This window comes from Hipposideros armiger, unplaced genomic scaffold, assembly GCF_001890085.2.
Source record: "Hipposideros armiger isolate ML-2016 unplaced genomic scaffold, ASM189008v1 scaffold_15, whole genome shotgun sequence".
In the NCBI taxonomy this organism is placed as follows: domain Eukaryota; kingdom Metazoa; phylum Chordata; class Mammalia; order Chiroptera; family Hipposideridae; genus Hipposideros; species Hipposideros armiger.
This window is the reverse complement of record NW_017731365.1, coordinates 6,405,627-6,422,871: the sequence shown is the minus strand read 5'-3', so window position 1 is coordinate 6,422,871 and position 17,245 is coordinate 6,405,627. Positions and strand designations below refer to the sequence as shown.

Here is a 17,245-nt window from a genome sequence, read left to right as displayed (position 1 = left end):
CACACACACACACACACACACACACACACACACAGTCCTTTCTGTGAAAATTAGCACGCATTAGTAATGTCCTGGTTTGACTAGGGAGGGAAGCCTACTATCACAATGTACGGGTAACTCAGCCTGAAGCCAAAGGAATCCAGTCGGCTTCTGTAACAATCAATCATCAATCCCAGCTCACTGATTTAGCTGAGGGAAGGACAGAGAGCATTGGACAAAATAATATAAAGGACACAGTCTCCTGGGCCTATTTAGACATATACTGCTGCATAATTTAAAACTGAAAAGCGGGCCGGCCGAGTGGCGCGATGGTTAGGAGCTCGCTTGGGATGCCAGAGGGCCCCGGTTCGGATCCCGCATGGGAGGGCCAGTGACACTGCCCTCCACAGCAAAGATGCTGAACAACGGCTCAACCTGGAGCTGGGCTGCCATGAGTCGCCGGCGGCGGCGTAGGCTGCGGTCCCTGTGGCAGTGGGTTGCCATGGGCTACCGCGTGTAGCCAGCAGCCAGCGTGAGCGGCCAGCAGCCGCAGTGAGCGGCCGTCCGGGGGCCGGCGACTGATCTGCCTCGCCAGAGAAGAGCACAATGATGGTGCCAGCTTGGGCCAGTGGAGCAACGACCTCCACAACTAGATTGAAGAACAAAGGCGACGGCAGCTTGTCTGTTCCCCTTCCCCCAATTCCCCGGCGCTGTTCCCCTCCCCGCAATTCCCCAATAAAAAAATAAAAATAAAAATAAAAAAGAAACAAAAAAAAAACTGAAAAGCTCTCTGAAACATTCAACAAGTTAAACTTTCACCCCACCCCCAAAAACCCACACACAAAATGCATTCTGTTTGCTAAAGACTGAAGTGCTATGGAATAGAACACCTGAAAATCTGGTTTCATGGAATTCAGGTTACCCTGGAACACACCCAAAGTAGCTGGTGTTTACATCTTGGGACCTGTCCTTTCATGAGAGTTAACTGGTCAGTCCACAAGCATATCCAATCACATAAAGCACAGATGACACTTGGGAGATGGGAAGAAAACTGGTGGAAAGAAGAGAACAGAATCGGCTGGAAGATGGGGCTTTCCCAACTGTGGCCCCTGAACCTACCACCTCCATTTCCCACTAGGCTGGCCCTGGCATCATTACTGGGCAGGCAAAACCAATCGGCAGGGCTATTCCTGCTCCCTTTGGAACCCTTGTCAAGACTTTCCTTCCCTTCTCATCTGAGCAGGGTCTCTCTGAGATCAAGAAAGGCCCCGATCACTTCCATGTTTGAGAAGCCCATCATATTTAAAAATGAAGAAGTGCCAAAACAGGGTTATAAACACGGTGGTATACTTAAAAGTGTTTACATTTAATTTTTGTTTTAACAGTACAAAGGTCTTTTATTTTTTTGACACTTCTCATGCCATGAATTCATAGGGAATGGGTTCCAGCAGCTCAGGCTCCTTTCCATCGGTTCTCACAGAGCATGGTTCTGTGCTACTGACCCCAGGTACCTTTCTCTTTGGCTGCCTCCTTTTCCTGATCAATTTCCTTCACCTGTTTCAGCAAGCTATCTCAGCTCTTAGAGTGCTTAATATGCTCAGTATGTACATTATTCTCTTGGCAAGAACCTTGCCCTTAAGTTTGTTTGTTTACAACAATGCCAACAGCATGCTGGGTGAAATTACAGGCTCTTCCAGTTTTGCCATGGGAACACTGGTGGGGCATTCCTTTTTGAATGCTGCCCATTCCCTTGTTATCTACAATATCACCTTTCTTGTAGATTCACATGTATGTGGCCAAAGGAACAACTCTGTGTTTTCTAAAAAGCCAAGAAAGCATATAACGAGTGCCTCTCCTCTTTCCTTTTGTGATGGTCATTTTGGTGAATTAATGGAAGATGGCAGTTCGGCCGAAAAGAAGTTCCATTTAGTCATTTTAATTGCATGATACGCTTATTCTCTTAAGACTCCCTCTTTTTCTCTATCTAAATATGTGTTATCATTTGAAGATAATATTCAAGTCCAGGCCCTTCATAAATATAAGGCCTGAGTGAGAGGCCAGGGGGTGAGGGGAGGGGCAGGCCCTCAAACTCTGCTTTCCCATAGACTCCATCCTCAGCCAAAGGTCTGACAAGTGAAAATGACTTGTTTCTGACTCAAAAATTCTCCCTTCACTAAGAACTTAAGTATTGAAATTGTTAACCTGAGGGATGAGCTCCAGTGACATTTCAGGCATCTGCAACTGACAGTCTGGCCTTCCTAGTGTCCCTAGATAGGAAGTACCATCTCTGTAAATCAATTCATCCCACCCTCAGGTCGTTTCGTGTTTATACATGTGATTAAAAAAATAATCAAAACAAAACAAAAAATAATAATAAAAATAATACATGTGAGGATTTCAAAAAATAGGGAGATGTATGAAAATAAAGTGGTGGGGGATTTTTTTTGTGTTTTTTTTTTTAATATATACTTGCCATTGGCACAAATTTTACTTTAAAATAGCCAAAGGAGATTCATTCTGTGGGCATCTCAGTCCTAGTCACTATGCTCTGCTCTTGGCATTGCCATTGTGAGAAAGGTCAAGGGCCCTCAGCCATTAGTCATCTAGAAACCTGAGTGACGGCACAAGCAGTTACAGTGTTAGGAGTGAGTCGGGAACACAGAGTACCATGAGCCGCTTTAATCTAGTTCAAGGAGCACGTGCAGAGCTGAACACCGTGATAACACCAAAACGTGCTGTTTCAAACCCAGGCTTCTAGGTTTAAAGACCCTACAGGCCTCATCCACAAATAATAATTCCTTACCTTGTCCTAACTTGGTGATCGTATAGGACACCGCATGTGCACACCCAAAACTGAAATTAAAAACCACAATGAATCACGCTAAAAACATTCAAAACCCTTAAGGTCAACGCCAAATTCTTTTTGCTAGGACACGTACATTGAGATAACAAAGCTAAAACACACGCAACCAACAGAGGGCTCACTGAATTCTTCTATTTAAGATGAGATTAGGAGTGTATGCTGCCCGTTTTGACTTCACCTTCAAACAAAACAGGATTCTGCCAGAGCCAAGAGAGAAGCATGTTGGGGATGAGAGAGTTAAAAGTGTCACTGCTGCCCAAGCTAGATGCTGCTCAAATCTTGGGTAGGCAGCTTATTTGAAAGGGAGGGTATGAGTCAGACCTCTGAATGCTTTAAAGCCTGAATGACTGGTCCTAGTCATTCTCCCCACTTCCTTCACCCCCTGGTCAAATCTGGCATCTGTGAAGGGGCAGGAGATTCTGAGCCTGCAAGGTTCAATCAAGAACTCTGGTGCCTACATGTCGATCAGTCCCTGTACTCACTCCTTCCTCCATCTCATGCCAGGGTGACAGCAGAAACAGATGAATGTGTAAGCAAGTATGTCTTACAGATGTCAGTAGGTTTTCAAATGTATGTTGATGCTATTGTGCTTAATAAAATAAAAAGTTATTTTAAACATTATATATGCATTATACCTTTTCTTCTTATACATTCCTATGAATAAAAAGTTCACTTATTATTTGAAGGTCCTTATGCTGAATAAAATTGACAATCAGTGCTCTACAGCAGGATGTAACAAATGAGTTAGAGGTGTGAATACCTAAACACAAAGTGAAGTGGAATAGAAACTTAAGAGAATATTTTTACTTACGAAGAAAACTGACAAAAACTATGATATGGTTTAAAAAAATAAATCTGGAGATACAAGTAGGCTAACTAACATCAATCAACAATCATTCCAAAAAAGAGTAATAAACAACAAATTACAGAAGATTTAAATGTACCTCAATCATAAACTGATAGTTCAGACAGACAAAATAGGAAGACTATAAAAAGTTTAACCAGTTATGACCTAATTGATATAAAAAGAAGCCTACATCCAAAAGCAAAGGGGAATATAGTCCTTTCTTTTCAAGCACACAGAGTACATTTACCAAAACTGACCACTTACTATATCACCAAAGAATTTCTAAAAATATTATACCAATCATGCCTTTTGAGTACAATGCAATTAAATTAGAAACATAACAAAAAAATAGTAAAAAGAATTTTGAAATCTTTAAAACATACTCGTAAATAATGCATATGGTTAAAAGGAATCCACAACCAAAACTACAAAATATTTAAGACTGAACAATTATTAAACTACCTATAGCTGTTTCCAAACTTTTGTAGGACTTCAAGCAAAATTCAGAGCGTAAAATATATTATTTAAAAACAAGAAAGACTGAATTCAATTAATTTAATTCTTTCAAGTCTGAAGTACTGAAAATAAGGAATTCAAGTAATAAACTTAAGAAAGTAAATAATAAATGAGGGAAGAATTTAATGAAGTAGATTCATTCTGTGGCATCCCAGTACTGGTCAATGTGCTTTGCCATTGTGACAAAGGTCGAGGGGAAAAAATAATAAAACATAAATTTCTAAAAGAGTGATAAGAAAACAGGCAGAAATAAATAATACCGAACAAACATGGCTATAGGCAATGGACAACTTCCTAGAGAAGTATCAGATTATCAAAGTTGACTCAAAATTTATTTACAATCTTTATTAGCTAATAAAAGGAAATGGAATGAGTAATCAAGTTTCTTCCTCCAAAAGACACCAGACCCAGAGAGCTTTAGATACAAGTTTCGCCAAGTTTTCAAGAACAGATCATCTTTATCTTATGTAAACTGTTTCAAAGACTAGAAAAAGATCTTATTTTATGAGGCCAAAATAACCTTGATAAAAAAAACTAGGTAAGAACAGACAAAAGAAAATCATAGATCAAGATCTTTCATGAACAAAGAAGCAAAATCCTTTGTAACATTAGCAAGCTGAATTTAGCACTGTATTTTCTTTTTAAGCTCACATCCAAGTAGGGTTTATCCTAGAAATGCAAATATCTGAAAATCTATAGTCATGTAGTAGGCCATAGATCACCTTACAGAGTAAAGGATAAAACTGTATGGTCATCTCAATGGATACAGAAAGAGCAGTAAATAAAAACAAGCAATCGTGGTTTAAAAAAAAAAGTCTTACTACAGGAGACAATAAATTAGGAGGAAAGTTTCTGTGAGAAAAACTTAAAAAGTAACTGAGTTAATCTGAAGATAATGATTAAGGTAAAAAGACTGCAAACCTAAGGAAAGAGGCTAATAATCACAAAATGTCTCTCTCTTTTTTTTTTTTCAGGTACTTCACATACATTATCTCACTCATTTAAGCCTCCCAGTAACTATTACATTATAAGAGATTCTTATAATGAAGGGTGAGGAGAAGTCTTAGCAACTGGAATGAGCACCAGCCCGGGAGTCGCAGTTCAGGGTTTGAACCCTACCTCCGCCATTTGTGTACCAAGTAACATTCAACAAGCTTTTCTGAGTCTTCGCTTCCTCATCTCCAAGATGAGGTGAATAATATAACACAATGTAAAATACCACTCATAAAAGGTATTCAAGAAATGGGACGACTTTTATAACGTTTTTGTTTTGTTTAGGTTGGGTTTTTTGCTTCTACCAAGGAAAGAACAATAAAGATTTTAAATAGATGTGAGAAAAAATTTTAAACCATAAGAACTTCTTAATTTGGGACTGGATCTATATAGGAAGAGTCAAGGTAATTAAAGAAATACTTGTGGTCTAATTACTTTTAGTGTTTCTTCATTTCTGCAGGGTAGGGTTGGGGCAGCCAATGACCTCAATTCATCTATAAAATAAAGCAGTTGGATTAAATCTCTATAATCCCTTTTAACTTTAAAATGTTATGACTTTAACTTCTTTACAGTTTAAGAGTTGCAAGACACTGCAGTACATCGCAAAGTGTATCTGTAATATTCCTTCTCTGGAAATACTTAGGAAAAGTCGAAAACGTTATCCTCTAAGAATGGTATAAAGTTAGTACTGCCTGGAGAGAGAGGGCTGGTGGACCACATGACTTCTTGGAAGGTCAGACTATGGAAAGAACATGGATTTGGAAGCCAGGAGACTACCAATAGGAAACAGGTCCTGCCACTAACTAGCTGAGCGACTTTAGGTGAGTTAGTTTGTCAAACTTCAGTTTTCTTATCTGTAAATGTAATAAATTACTACCTTGAAGTTGGTGTTCTCAGAATTACATGCAAAAAATGAAAATATATAAGTACCTGGCCCAAATACGTACTCAATAAATGTGAGTTCCCTTGGCTCCTTGAGTTCCTTTCAATTGTGTGATTTTGATTACTCTGTACACAGTGGAAACCAGTGTTACACGTTCAAAGTTTTATTTATTTCTTAATCATGAAGGGTATTCAAAGTAAACCAAGGATTAAATTCCTGTCAAACTGTTTAGAATTCTTCTGCAAGTAAATAAAATGGCTCAAGAGTTCATTATTGAAAAGACTCAAAACTTAAATCTTTTTTGTTTGAGAAAGTCTGAAAAACAGTCATACCCAAGTATGTTTCATGTGGCAAGTTCAACAGTGAACTATTTAAAGTTTGAGTGCTTTCTCTAGGTCACAAATGCAGCAAGTCAGAGGGCAGGTATGAATCATTATCACACAGAAACTCGGTTATCTATGTTAAAAGACAAAAATCGTCTCTTAAAATAGCAATGGAAAGGATCACAAGAAACTCAAGTTAAAAACACAAAACATTAGAATTACCCATTAGCCCCAGATAGGCAAAGTGTATTGATCAAAGAATTAATGTTTTTAAAAAAAGATATTCTGGGCACTTGCATGGAGAAGGGAGTGTAAAAATATAAATTTCATCACAAGTTATTTTGAGTATTCAAGATCATAAGTAAAGAAAAGGCTAAATATAAGGGCTGGTGATCTAAAAATATGATACTACTATTATACATTAGGTCAAGGAGATCTAAATTAAATGTAAGCATATTTGAATCCTTTTCAAATTTCTTCTTTGTATGTGAATATTAATCAAAGTGTATATCATACAATATATACTCTAACTGTGCTTAACTAACGAAGTTTAAGGGTTAAAACAAGGCAATTTCCTGGGAAATATGATTAATAGCAATCATGTAGATTGTTAATAGTACATACACATTTTCACACAGTATTTTAGGGACATTCTTTTATTCGGTAGGCCTAGACTTTATAATATTTCAAAAATAATCGAAGTGGTGAATCAATCCAGCTTTTGATGGTTTCAAGCAGACTGTTCACAGCAGCACTGAGACAAAGTAGCAACACTTACAGTTCTAAACAAAATTGTCATTTGCCTGCCAACAAGCAAAACGGGCGTTATGCCCTTTTTGAGTTCATACCACAGGACTACCTCACAAGTGACCCCTTTTGGTATGTTCCGGTACTGAAAACCCTTGGGTAAGGTCCAAGAACGGCCTTCCTTATCCATTTCTGCTCCACTGCAGAAATAACAATGAAATTCCAATGTATAGTGCAACCGCAATTTTTCCAAGGCAAATAAAATAGTATGCCATAAATGTTTTTTACCTATAAGGAATCAATCTGACACAAATCCACACTGACAGAAAATGAAGTCGCTTGGTTTGACATACAGCTTACTCTCTTTCACTAGCACTTATTTCATCCTGCACTTGGTTATGAATCTTCCTGAAAAGCCACTTTCACCTTGTCATCTGACTGCTCAAGAACTAACTGCAAAGCGTCTGTGCTGCCCAATTCCAAATTCCTCTGCCTGGTTTTCAAGGGCCTGTATCACCTGGCCCAAACTACCTCTCTAAGCCTACCTCCTACCACTCCCAACATGGCGGTCTCTCTCTTCACAGGCCCCCGTGACTCATGCTGTTCATTCCACCTGGAGTATTTTCCTTTCTCCCCACACCTTCCCCACCCAAAGCGTTTTCCTTTTTCCCTACATCTATCGTCCCAAATCCCACTTCCAATATGAAGCCTCTTCCTACCTACAACGACAGCACTCTCTCTCTGAATTCCTATTACAAATCAGTCTGTATTACAGCTCTTTAACTTGAAACTTCTTAAAGCATTTTTTAAAAATCTCTCTACGGCAGGAGTTTTCCACCTTTATTCATCCGCAATACATAGAAGAATATAACTCACATATATGACATAACATACAGGTGTACCTGGGATTATGCACAATTTCCAGCCACTACAGCTGTCATTCCACAAATTTGTATCCCACTCAAGAAAGCGTAATAAAAAGCCAGTAAATATACTTCAGAAAAAGTTAAAAGGAAAAACAATACCCATAGATCGGGAATGAGAGGGATGTTATTATACATGTGACCTTGAATATGCGCAATTTATTTTTTAGAAAAGCATTTATAAATTTTGGCACTTCATTGCTATTAAAAAATAACTTGTAATACAACTTACCAGGGATCATTCATAATCCACTGGTAAGAACTGCTATTCTATGTAACACTTTGCATGCTAAACACATAGAAAGCAATCAATAAATATTTAATTAGCCAATTAGTGTGTCTAGCCCATGAATCAATCAATTGCACACAAATATTACTACTGCTGCCTGATGATGATCAATGATGCTGATGATGCACAGCTGACCATCTCTACAGAACAAATGACTTCTCATAGGGCAAGTCAAACCAATATTTTAATAGTGCAGCACGTCTGAAGTATATGAAGATTGAGGCAATTTCTATCGCAATCATGCAACCCTGCACCTCTTGCGCAAGTGTGGCTGTTAATGCAATCTTGGGTAAAATTAGTAAATTGTAAACTCTATCTGCCAGTGCAGTCAGAGAACAGCTCACTTCTGCTCCCTCGAGAAAAAGCCTTCCTGTGACCATGAAAATTTTGCTCTATATTAAAATGGCTCTCATTTTTACAATAAGGAATTAGCTGACCACTGGAAGTCCCTCATCAACAGTTACAACTCAGCTATATAATCTTTAACTGATATTAAGCCATTCTTCAACATTCCAACATGCCCATAATTGCCAGTCGTACAAATAGACTATTTGATTTTTGAGGCCCCCAAATCCTGAAAATGTCAAAAATTCTGTAAATGTCATATCCTACCCTAAAAGATATCTAAATATCTATCAGATTGCTTAGGTATAAATCTACCTACAGACCACATGTCTTCTGTATTCTCGAGCCCTGACATTCTAACATTCTAGGAGTAGAGATTGATCTAAGAATACAAGTTGAAAGCTTATTTTATTCTTTAGTGTTGCCAAAGTATACACTATTCAGAAATCCTTGTGAAAGTGGATGACAGAGGAAGCTTCAGTCTATCATGCCCTGGAAACTGCCAAACATCAACCAAACAGCCCCAAAGAATGTCATACTCAACAGTTCCAAGATGTCATTAATTGTTTCCATCTGTTTCCCCTCTCTGTCCCCTCCCTTTCCCAGTCAAGGCATCTACTAAAGTTATTTTCTGCTTAATTTTGCATTCTGAAGAAAAGCATTAATAGCCATCATGTTTTAAATTGCAGAATTTTTTATGACCCCAAATTTGTTTGACACCCACAGCCAAGTTGTTTTTGTACTCCAGGCTATTTTCAGATAACATTTCGGAGTATAGCTTTTTCAGTTATGTACTTTTCAAACACTGCTCAGTAAATTTTTCGGTTATCATAACACAGTATTTTTCCCTGACTCTCCAAGGAGACCAGGGTTTTCCCTACGGTATGGTAAAGGTTAAAAGCCCTGAATGGTTTCATCCATTGATGATCCTTACCAAAATCAATGGTTTCGTGAAAAGTTGCACAATGATGACTTTCTGGCTCTGTCATTTATTCCACATTTATTGGTTAGAATTGCCCTCAATAACTACAGCTATGAGGCTACAGTGAAATAAAGTCTGTACAGAAAAGGCAGGGTAGTTACAAATTTTTTTCCTTGTAATGAAAACTTGTAAGATCCGTTCCCTTAGCAACTTTCAAATATAGAATACAATATTGTTAAATATAGTCACCATGCTGTACATTACATCCCTGGGACTTATTTATAACTGGAAGTCTGTACCTTTTAATTACCTTCACCCACTTCACCCATCCCCCACCACACACCTCTGTCAACTGCCAATCTGTTCTCTGTATCTATGAGTTTGGGGGCTATTCTTTTAGATTCCACATATAAGTGAGATCATATCATATTTGTATTTCTCTGACTTCTTTCACTTAGCATAATGCCCACAAGGTCCATCCACGTTGTTGCAAATGTCAGGATTTCCTTCATTTTTATGGCTGAATAATATTCCACTATATATAATATTCTCTTTATCCATTCATTCATTGATGGACCACTTAGATTGTGTCCACGTCTTGGTTACTATAAATAATGCTGCAATGAACATGGAGGTGCAGACACTTTTTGAGATAATTTTGTTTCTTTTGGATAAATACCTAAAAGTGTATTCGCTGAATCATATGGTAGTTCTATTTTTAATTTTTTAATAAACCTATGGAAAGGCAGGATAAATGCTTCATTCTTTTCTTTAAATTATCAACTACCAGAGTAAGGGGTTGGTGCCCTACTTACCACCAAGGGTGATCAATGAAGTTTTGTTTTAAAGTTATTTACTTTTTAGAAGATGTTATCACAACTAGGGCACACTCCTTAATTTTCCTAAGTCCCCAAGGAGGCCTATGAGAACACACAGCATATTTCAAGGGCATATCTCTGGGAATGAGCAGAAATGAGTTTACTGAAAACCATTTACCAATCAAATGGTATTCATAAACTTGAATGTCAAGGTTGCAAGAACTTTTGGCAGTGTCATCGTACCCACCTGATGTTAAAACCCCCTGTATACTATCTCACCATGCTCTCTACCTCCAGGGGGTGAGAAGCAAACAGGTACAAGCTGGAGCTGTGTTTTTAACGTAAGGTAAATGCAAGTTTAATTTAAATATGTTTACTGACAGCATAGGATTACTCTTAATATTACCACGCCAATGGAATGGCACATAAACAAAGTAGGCTCATATTGGTTAGAGCTAGAAGACACCTTGGAGGTCACCAAGTTCAATGAAAGCAAGTCAAAAAAGATACTCCCACAAAACAGGCTCTAAAAAAAAAAACAAAACAGATGCTTCTGGTACCTTGCTTCCTGACACATGAACATTTTGTAGAACTAACAAAAACATAGTTCTGTAGAAACTCCCACTCAAATAAGTTAGAAATCAGAATACATCAATATGGGTGAAAGTTTGCATCTGTTCAATGAAAACAGTAGAACATAAGGAGAATAAAAATAAAGGAGCACTTCTCACTTTATTTAAAATTGTGATATATAACATACATACAGAAAGTTGCATAAAAACAGATGTATAATTTAATGAATAAGTATAAAACCACCACCCATGTAACTCAACACTTTAAGTCAAGAAATAGAACGTTACGGCCACTTTAGAAGCCCCAGGGTGCCTCTCCCTGTGTATGATCCTCTTCCTTCTTCCCAGAGGTACCACTGCCCTGACTTTTATGATCACTATGTCCTTACTCATCTTTATCATTGTACCAAGCAGACATCCCTAACCACATAGCTTATTTCTGCAATGTTTTTGAACTTTAAATAAATGGAACCTAACTACCTCTCAATCATTCCTCAATTATTTTTGAGATTCATTCATTCTTTTTTTCTAATTGAGGTGAAATTCATTGAACATAAAATGAACCATTTTAAAGTGAAAAATTCTCATTCCTTTATTACTGATTAATATTACAATTTATGATGACACCATGATTGTTCTGATCCATTCTACATATAGTCGAGCTGGGTCATCATGAACAGTGTCGACATTAATATTTTTGTATAGGATCCTAGTGTGCATGGGCCAAAGTTTCTCTAGGGAACATACCTGGAGTAGAATTGCCTATCTTCTACTTTATCATGGCCAAACTCTTTCCTAAAGTGGCTGCACCAATTTATTCTCCCAACAGCAGTGTATGAGGGTTCCAATTGCTCCCCATCCTCATCAACAACTGGTATTTTCAGATTTCATAATTTAGGGGCCCATAATAGAATAACTTTGAATTTCTCTGATAACTGATAAGATAGAGTACCTTTTTGTAGGTTTACTGGCTATTTGGATTTCCTCTTTTGAAGTGCCTATTCAATCGTTTGCCCCCTTTTGGTAAATGAATACTTATCTCATTTTTACTGACTTGTAGAGGTTCTACTTTTTTTCATTTTTTTTTTAAGATTTATTGGGGAATTGGGGGAGGGGACCAGTGTTGGGGAATCGGGGAAGGTGAACAGACAAGCTGCTGTCCTTTTGTTCTTCAGTCTAGTTGTGGAGGAAGTCGCTTCACTGGCCCATGTTGGTATTATCATTGCGCTCTTCCCAGGTGAGGCAGTCGCTCACTGGCCATTGGGCGGCCGCTCATGGTGGCTCACGCCCACTGCTGGCCAGCCCCACTGCAGCCCACACCATCGCCAGCAACTCACGGCAGCCGAGCTGCAGGTCGAGCTGTTGTTCACCATCTTAGCTGTAGAGGGCGCAGCGTCACTGGGTCTCATGTGGGATCTGAACCCGGGGCCCTGCTGCTCAGAGCTGGCATCACAAGCCAACTCCTAACCAACGTGCCACCCGGCTGGCCCTCTACTTTTCTTTTTTAATTATGTTATGTATCAGCCTTTACTTTTACTTAGGACTTGACTGCCATATAGATGCCATTAATCAGAGACAATATAATCAAGAACCTGAGAAGTTTTAACTAATCAAAAATTAGTGCCTCTGCTATTATGCAGGATAGGCCAAAATGTCTGAAAATTATTTGTAGAAAAATTAGGTGACTTTTAAATTTAACTTACATGTAAAATGCTACTGAAATACATTATAATATTTTTTTTTAAGTTTGTTATTCTCTTATTTCCCAGCAAAGGTGTTTTGTGTGTAATTTAGATTCATGCATGCTAAGGTCAGAACGTTTCTGAATCCTTTCCATTCTGGAAAACAAAACTCAGAAGTCATGGTTTTATTAAAAATAATTACATTAAAAATGCCTAACACCAATGAATAAAATCAACAGTAGAAAACTAAGTGTTGAAAGATGAAAAATTTACATTTCAATTGTAATCACAGCTTTATATTGGGGGAAAAAAAAGTTGCTCCTGGAATCAGTTACATTTCAAACAGGGTTATTCTGCTTAGCAACATAAGAGTGTTTTAATTACTCACTTAATAAATGCTGGTGGCATATCTCTCTTCAAAATCTGATCCTCAGTGGTCTGAACAGTCTCTTTCCCGACCTAAAGGGGAAAAAGAGTCACAATTCAAATATACAGTCCCAGACACTTAAAACTATTCCTTAAACATATTTAAAACATATACTTTAGGGCCGGCCGAGTGGCGCAATGGTTAAGAACTAGCTTGGGACACCAGAGGACCCCAGTTCGGATCCCACATATGCAGGCCAGTGACACTGCCCTCTACAAAAAAAAAAAAAAAAAAAAACATATACTTTACAGTAAATCTATTATTGAAGTTTCTAGATTCAAAGAAAATTTCTGGATATTTTGAAATATCAAGATTGCTTCCAGGCCGGCCGAGTGGCGCGTTGGTTAAGAACTGGCTTAGGACGTCAGAGGGCCCCGGTTAGGATCCCACATATAAGGGCCAGTGACACTGCCCTCTACAGCTAAGATGCTGAACAACAGCTCAACCTGGAGCTGGGCTGCCGTGGGTCACCAGCGACGGCGTAGGCTGCAGTTCCCTGCTGCAGTGGGTTGCCATGGGCTACCATGTGTAGCCGGCAGCCAGCGTGAGCAGCCAGCAGCCGCCGTGAGCGGCCGTCCAGAGGCCGGCAACTGATCTGCCTCACCCGGGAAGAGCACAATGATGGTGCCAGCTTGGGCCAGTGAAGCAACATCCTCCACAACTAGACTGAAGAACAAACCAACAGCAACTTGTCTGTTCCCCTTCCCCCGACCCCCCAATAAAATCTTTTAAAAAAAAAAAGATTGCTTCCATCTATGCTTCAACAATATATTTGGATAAAAATATGAAGTACAAACATAATGTATTAACCCTTCTCCAGAGTAATTAAACTGAAGGCATCATTGAACAGTGAGAAAGAAAAATTCATCATTGAGAATATATATGTCTGATGTGTGTATGTTTAACTAACAAAATGCTACATCTCTAGAAGAGTACATGAAATAAAATGAGTCAAGTTGAGTAGCCTAAAATGTCTACACAGAAAAAAATTGATGTTACTGAATTGGAAAACTATGTGAAGCAATTATGACTCTAAAACTAGAAACCAAACATATGAAAATACACAACTTCACTAGTAATCAACTCAATTTTTTCCCTTCTTAAAAAGCAACTTGAAAAATATATAATGCTAAATGCTGCAATGGAATAGACAGTTTCACACCCTGCTAATGATAATACAAACTGTTAAATTCTCTTTAAAAAAGTATTTGTTAGTGTGTGTTAAGAGACATTTAAAAATGTCATATCTGGGCCGGCCGAGTGGCGCGTTGGTTAAGAGTTGGCTTGGGACTGCAGCTCTGAGCAACAGGGACCCGGTTCAGATCTCACATGAGGGCCAGTGACACTGCACCCTCTACAGCTAAGATGGTGAACAACAGCTCAACCTGGACCTGGGCTGCCATGAGTCGCCAGTGATGGCATAGGCTGCAGTGGGGCAGCAATGGGCTGCCGTGAGCTACCGTGAGTGGCTGGCAGCCAAGTATGAATGGCCGGCAGCTGCCGTGAGCGGCCGTCCAATAGCTGGCAAGTAACTGCCTCACCCGGGAAGAGTGCAATAATACCAACATGGGCAGCAAAGTGACATCCTCCACAACTAGACTGAAGAACAAAAAGACAGCAACTTGTCTGTTCCCCTCCCCCAATTCCCCAATAAAATCTTTAAAAAAAAAAAGTCATATCTTCCTAGATATTCCACTTATGAGAATATACCCTATACCCTAGAAGCAGTAATATCAAATGTGGTAATAATAATATTCACAAAAGTATTCACTTTCATGTTAGTTATGAAAGCTAAAACATTTTTTAAATAACTTATCCAACAATGAGGAACAGTTAAGTAAATTAAAACGTAACTTTAGATTGAGTGCTATGGGGCCATTAAAACAATGGTTATAGGGGCTGGCTGAGTGGCTCAGTTGGTTAAGAGCTCGCTCAAGAGTTTGAGCTCTGAGCAACAGCGGTTCGAGTCCAGCCCGAGCTGAGCAGCCGCTGAGCTGCCAACAGGTAGCAGGATGGCTCAGCTTAAAAAAAAAAACAATGGTTATAAAGTCTCAGCACTTTGGGAAAATTTATGACATTATGTTTCATTTAAAAGAAAGAACAAAAAATAATAAATACACTATGATTAAAACAGACCAAAAAATCCATATGTATAAGGCAAAACAGTGAAAGAATATAAAACAATATGCTACTAGTGGTCACATTAATTCTTGGGAAATTTTGAGTGAATTTGTATCTGTATTTCCTGTTTTCTAATTTTCTGGAATGTGAATACAGAATTTTTGTAACTTAAAAACTAATAATAAAATATAACTCTAGGTTATTTAGGTACTATTGTTTCCTACCTAATAAATTAAGTAATTACCTATTATTTTATATAAATCTTCTAAATAGCAATGGCCAAAAAATTTTAAATATATTGAAATACTAAAAGTCAGACAAACCAGATTATGTGTATGTGCATATGTATTTATTATACCACAAATGGTACACATACTCACTTCCTTTAAAATTATTCCTATGTAGGGCCTGGATGTCAGTTTTTCTCTCACTATACCACATAATGTCTTCTAGAAGAAGTAAACTTTTAATATAGTAAAGGATGAAATTTACCAATTTTATCAATATAAAGCTACCTAAAAGTGTTAAATCATAAATATAAACCACATTTTAATGCAGAAATCTGTGAAATTTTCTAAACTCAGAATGGACGGTATCTCAAACCTACTATTTAATCATTTAACTTTTGATTGAGTTTCATGAAGAAAAAACGAGTAAGAAAAATCCCTAAATGCACAAGAAAGCAGCTAAAGAAAATAACACAATAAACTATTCTCTGGCAATACAAGTCATGCATAAGTTAATGAGGACAAGTTTTTTTCTCTCAAATTAATAGCAGAGAAAGAGCAACACACACACCCCACCCACTGTGTAATGGCCAGTGCTTTTGTAGACAATCGACTGTCTGTATCACAATAAAAGCCTTTTAAATCGGCAGCTGCTTCTGTAGAGTTTCTCAGATCAAAACATGACAGAATATTTCCAGATGTATTGTTCACTATATTTTCCAACTAAAATCAACCATTCAAAAAGCTGTGGGCCACAATTTCATGAAGTAAAAGATGATGTTCAGCCACAGTCACTAGTTCATACTAAGTATAAAGGGTCTAGAAGGGTATTCAGTTAGACACACGGAGAGTCCTTTTTATTTCATACACACGCACATACGTACATACGAGGGAACCAAAGGAGGCCAGAGTGGCTGACGTTTAGGAAAAAGGAAGGTGTGATGACAAGATGGGGTAAAAAAGCAATGACCAGGACAAAAAGAGCCTTTCAGACCAGGTTGAGGCGTTTGGGGTCGGTTCTAGGTACAACAGGAAGCAGGAGTGCTAAACAGAGATTGACATGATCTGATTTTGTTTTCAAAAGGTCATGTTGTCTATTATACAGAAGTGACCTTAGTGGACAAGAGGAAGCGGGGCGACCAGTTAGGAGGTTACTGCAGTCATCCTCAGGAAAGATGGTAGTGACTTAAAATAACAAGTGAAAGTGGAAATGAGAATTAGTGCTTTTGGAGGAAGAACAGGACTTGCTCTTGGACTGGGTGGGGTGAGAGGGATGGGGAGTCAGCTATGGGAAAGAAAAATCAAACATGACTTGTAGGTCAATTAAGTAAAATGTCTTCACAGGCAACAATGCTACAATAGAAGGCTGATATCTGGCAACGATTGATCATGAAAAGATGAAACAATCATTGAGTACAGCAGGCAAAGCCATTCCAACAATTCTGCAAATAGCAAATATTCTGACCCCAGTGGAGGTAATGACTAAAGAATGAATTTTATTTAATTACTTTATGTCTCTTTTGTAAGGGTAGAGGTAAGTGGGGAAAGATATATAGATAATAAAAACATACTCAAGGGCTATTGATTGAAAAGCTATTTTTAAGGGCCGGCCGAGTGGCGCGATAGTTAAGAACTGGCTTGGGACGCCAGAGGGCCCCGGTTCGGATCCCACATATGAGGGCCAGTGAACACTGCCCTCCACAGCTAAGATGCTGAACAACAGCTCAACCTGGAGCTAGGCTGCTGTGAGTCGCCGGCGACGGCATAG

General features: G+C 38.5%; 1 protein-coding gene across 3 annotated transcripts in view; it reads right to left on the bottom strand.

Moving 5' to 3' along the window:
- Nucleotides 1-17,245, bottom strand: part of VCL (vinculin) — a 121,844-nt gene that overhangs the window by 57,887 nt on the left and 46,712 nt on the right. For all 3 annotated transcript variants that reach the window (XM_019626026.1, XM_019626013.1, XM_019626019.1), the window contains exon 2: nt 13,091-13,161. In XM_019626026.1, coding sequence (XP_019481571.1) covers nt 13,091-13,161 — 71 coding nt within the window. The remainder of the gene's footprint in view (nt 1-13,090; nt 13,162-17,245) is intronic.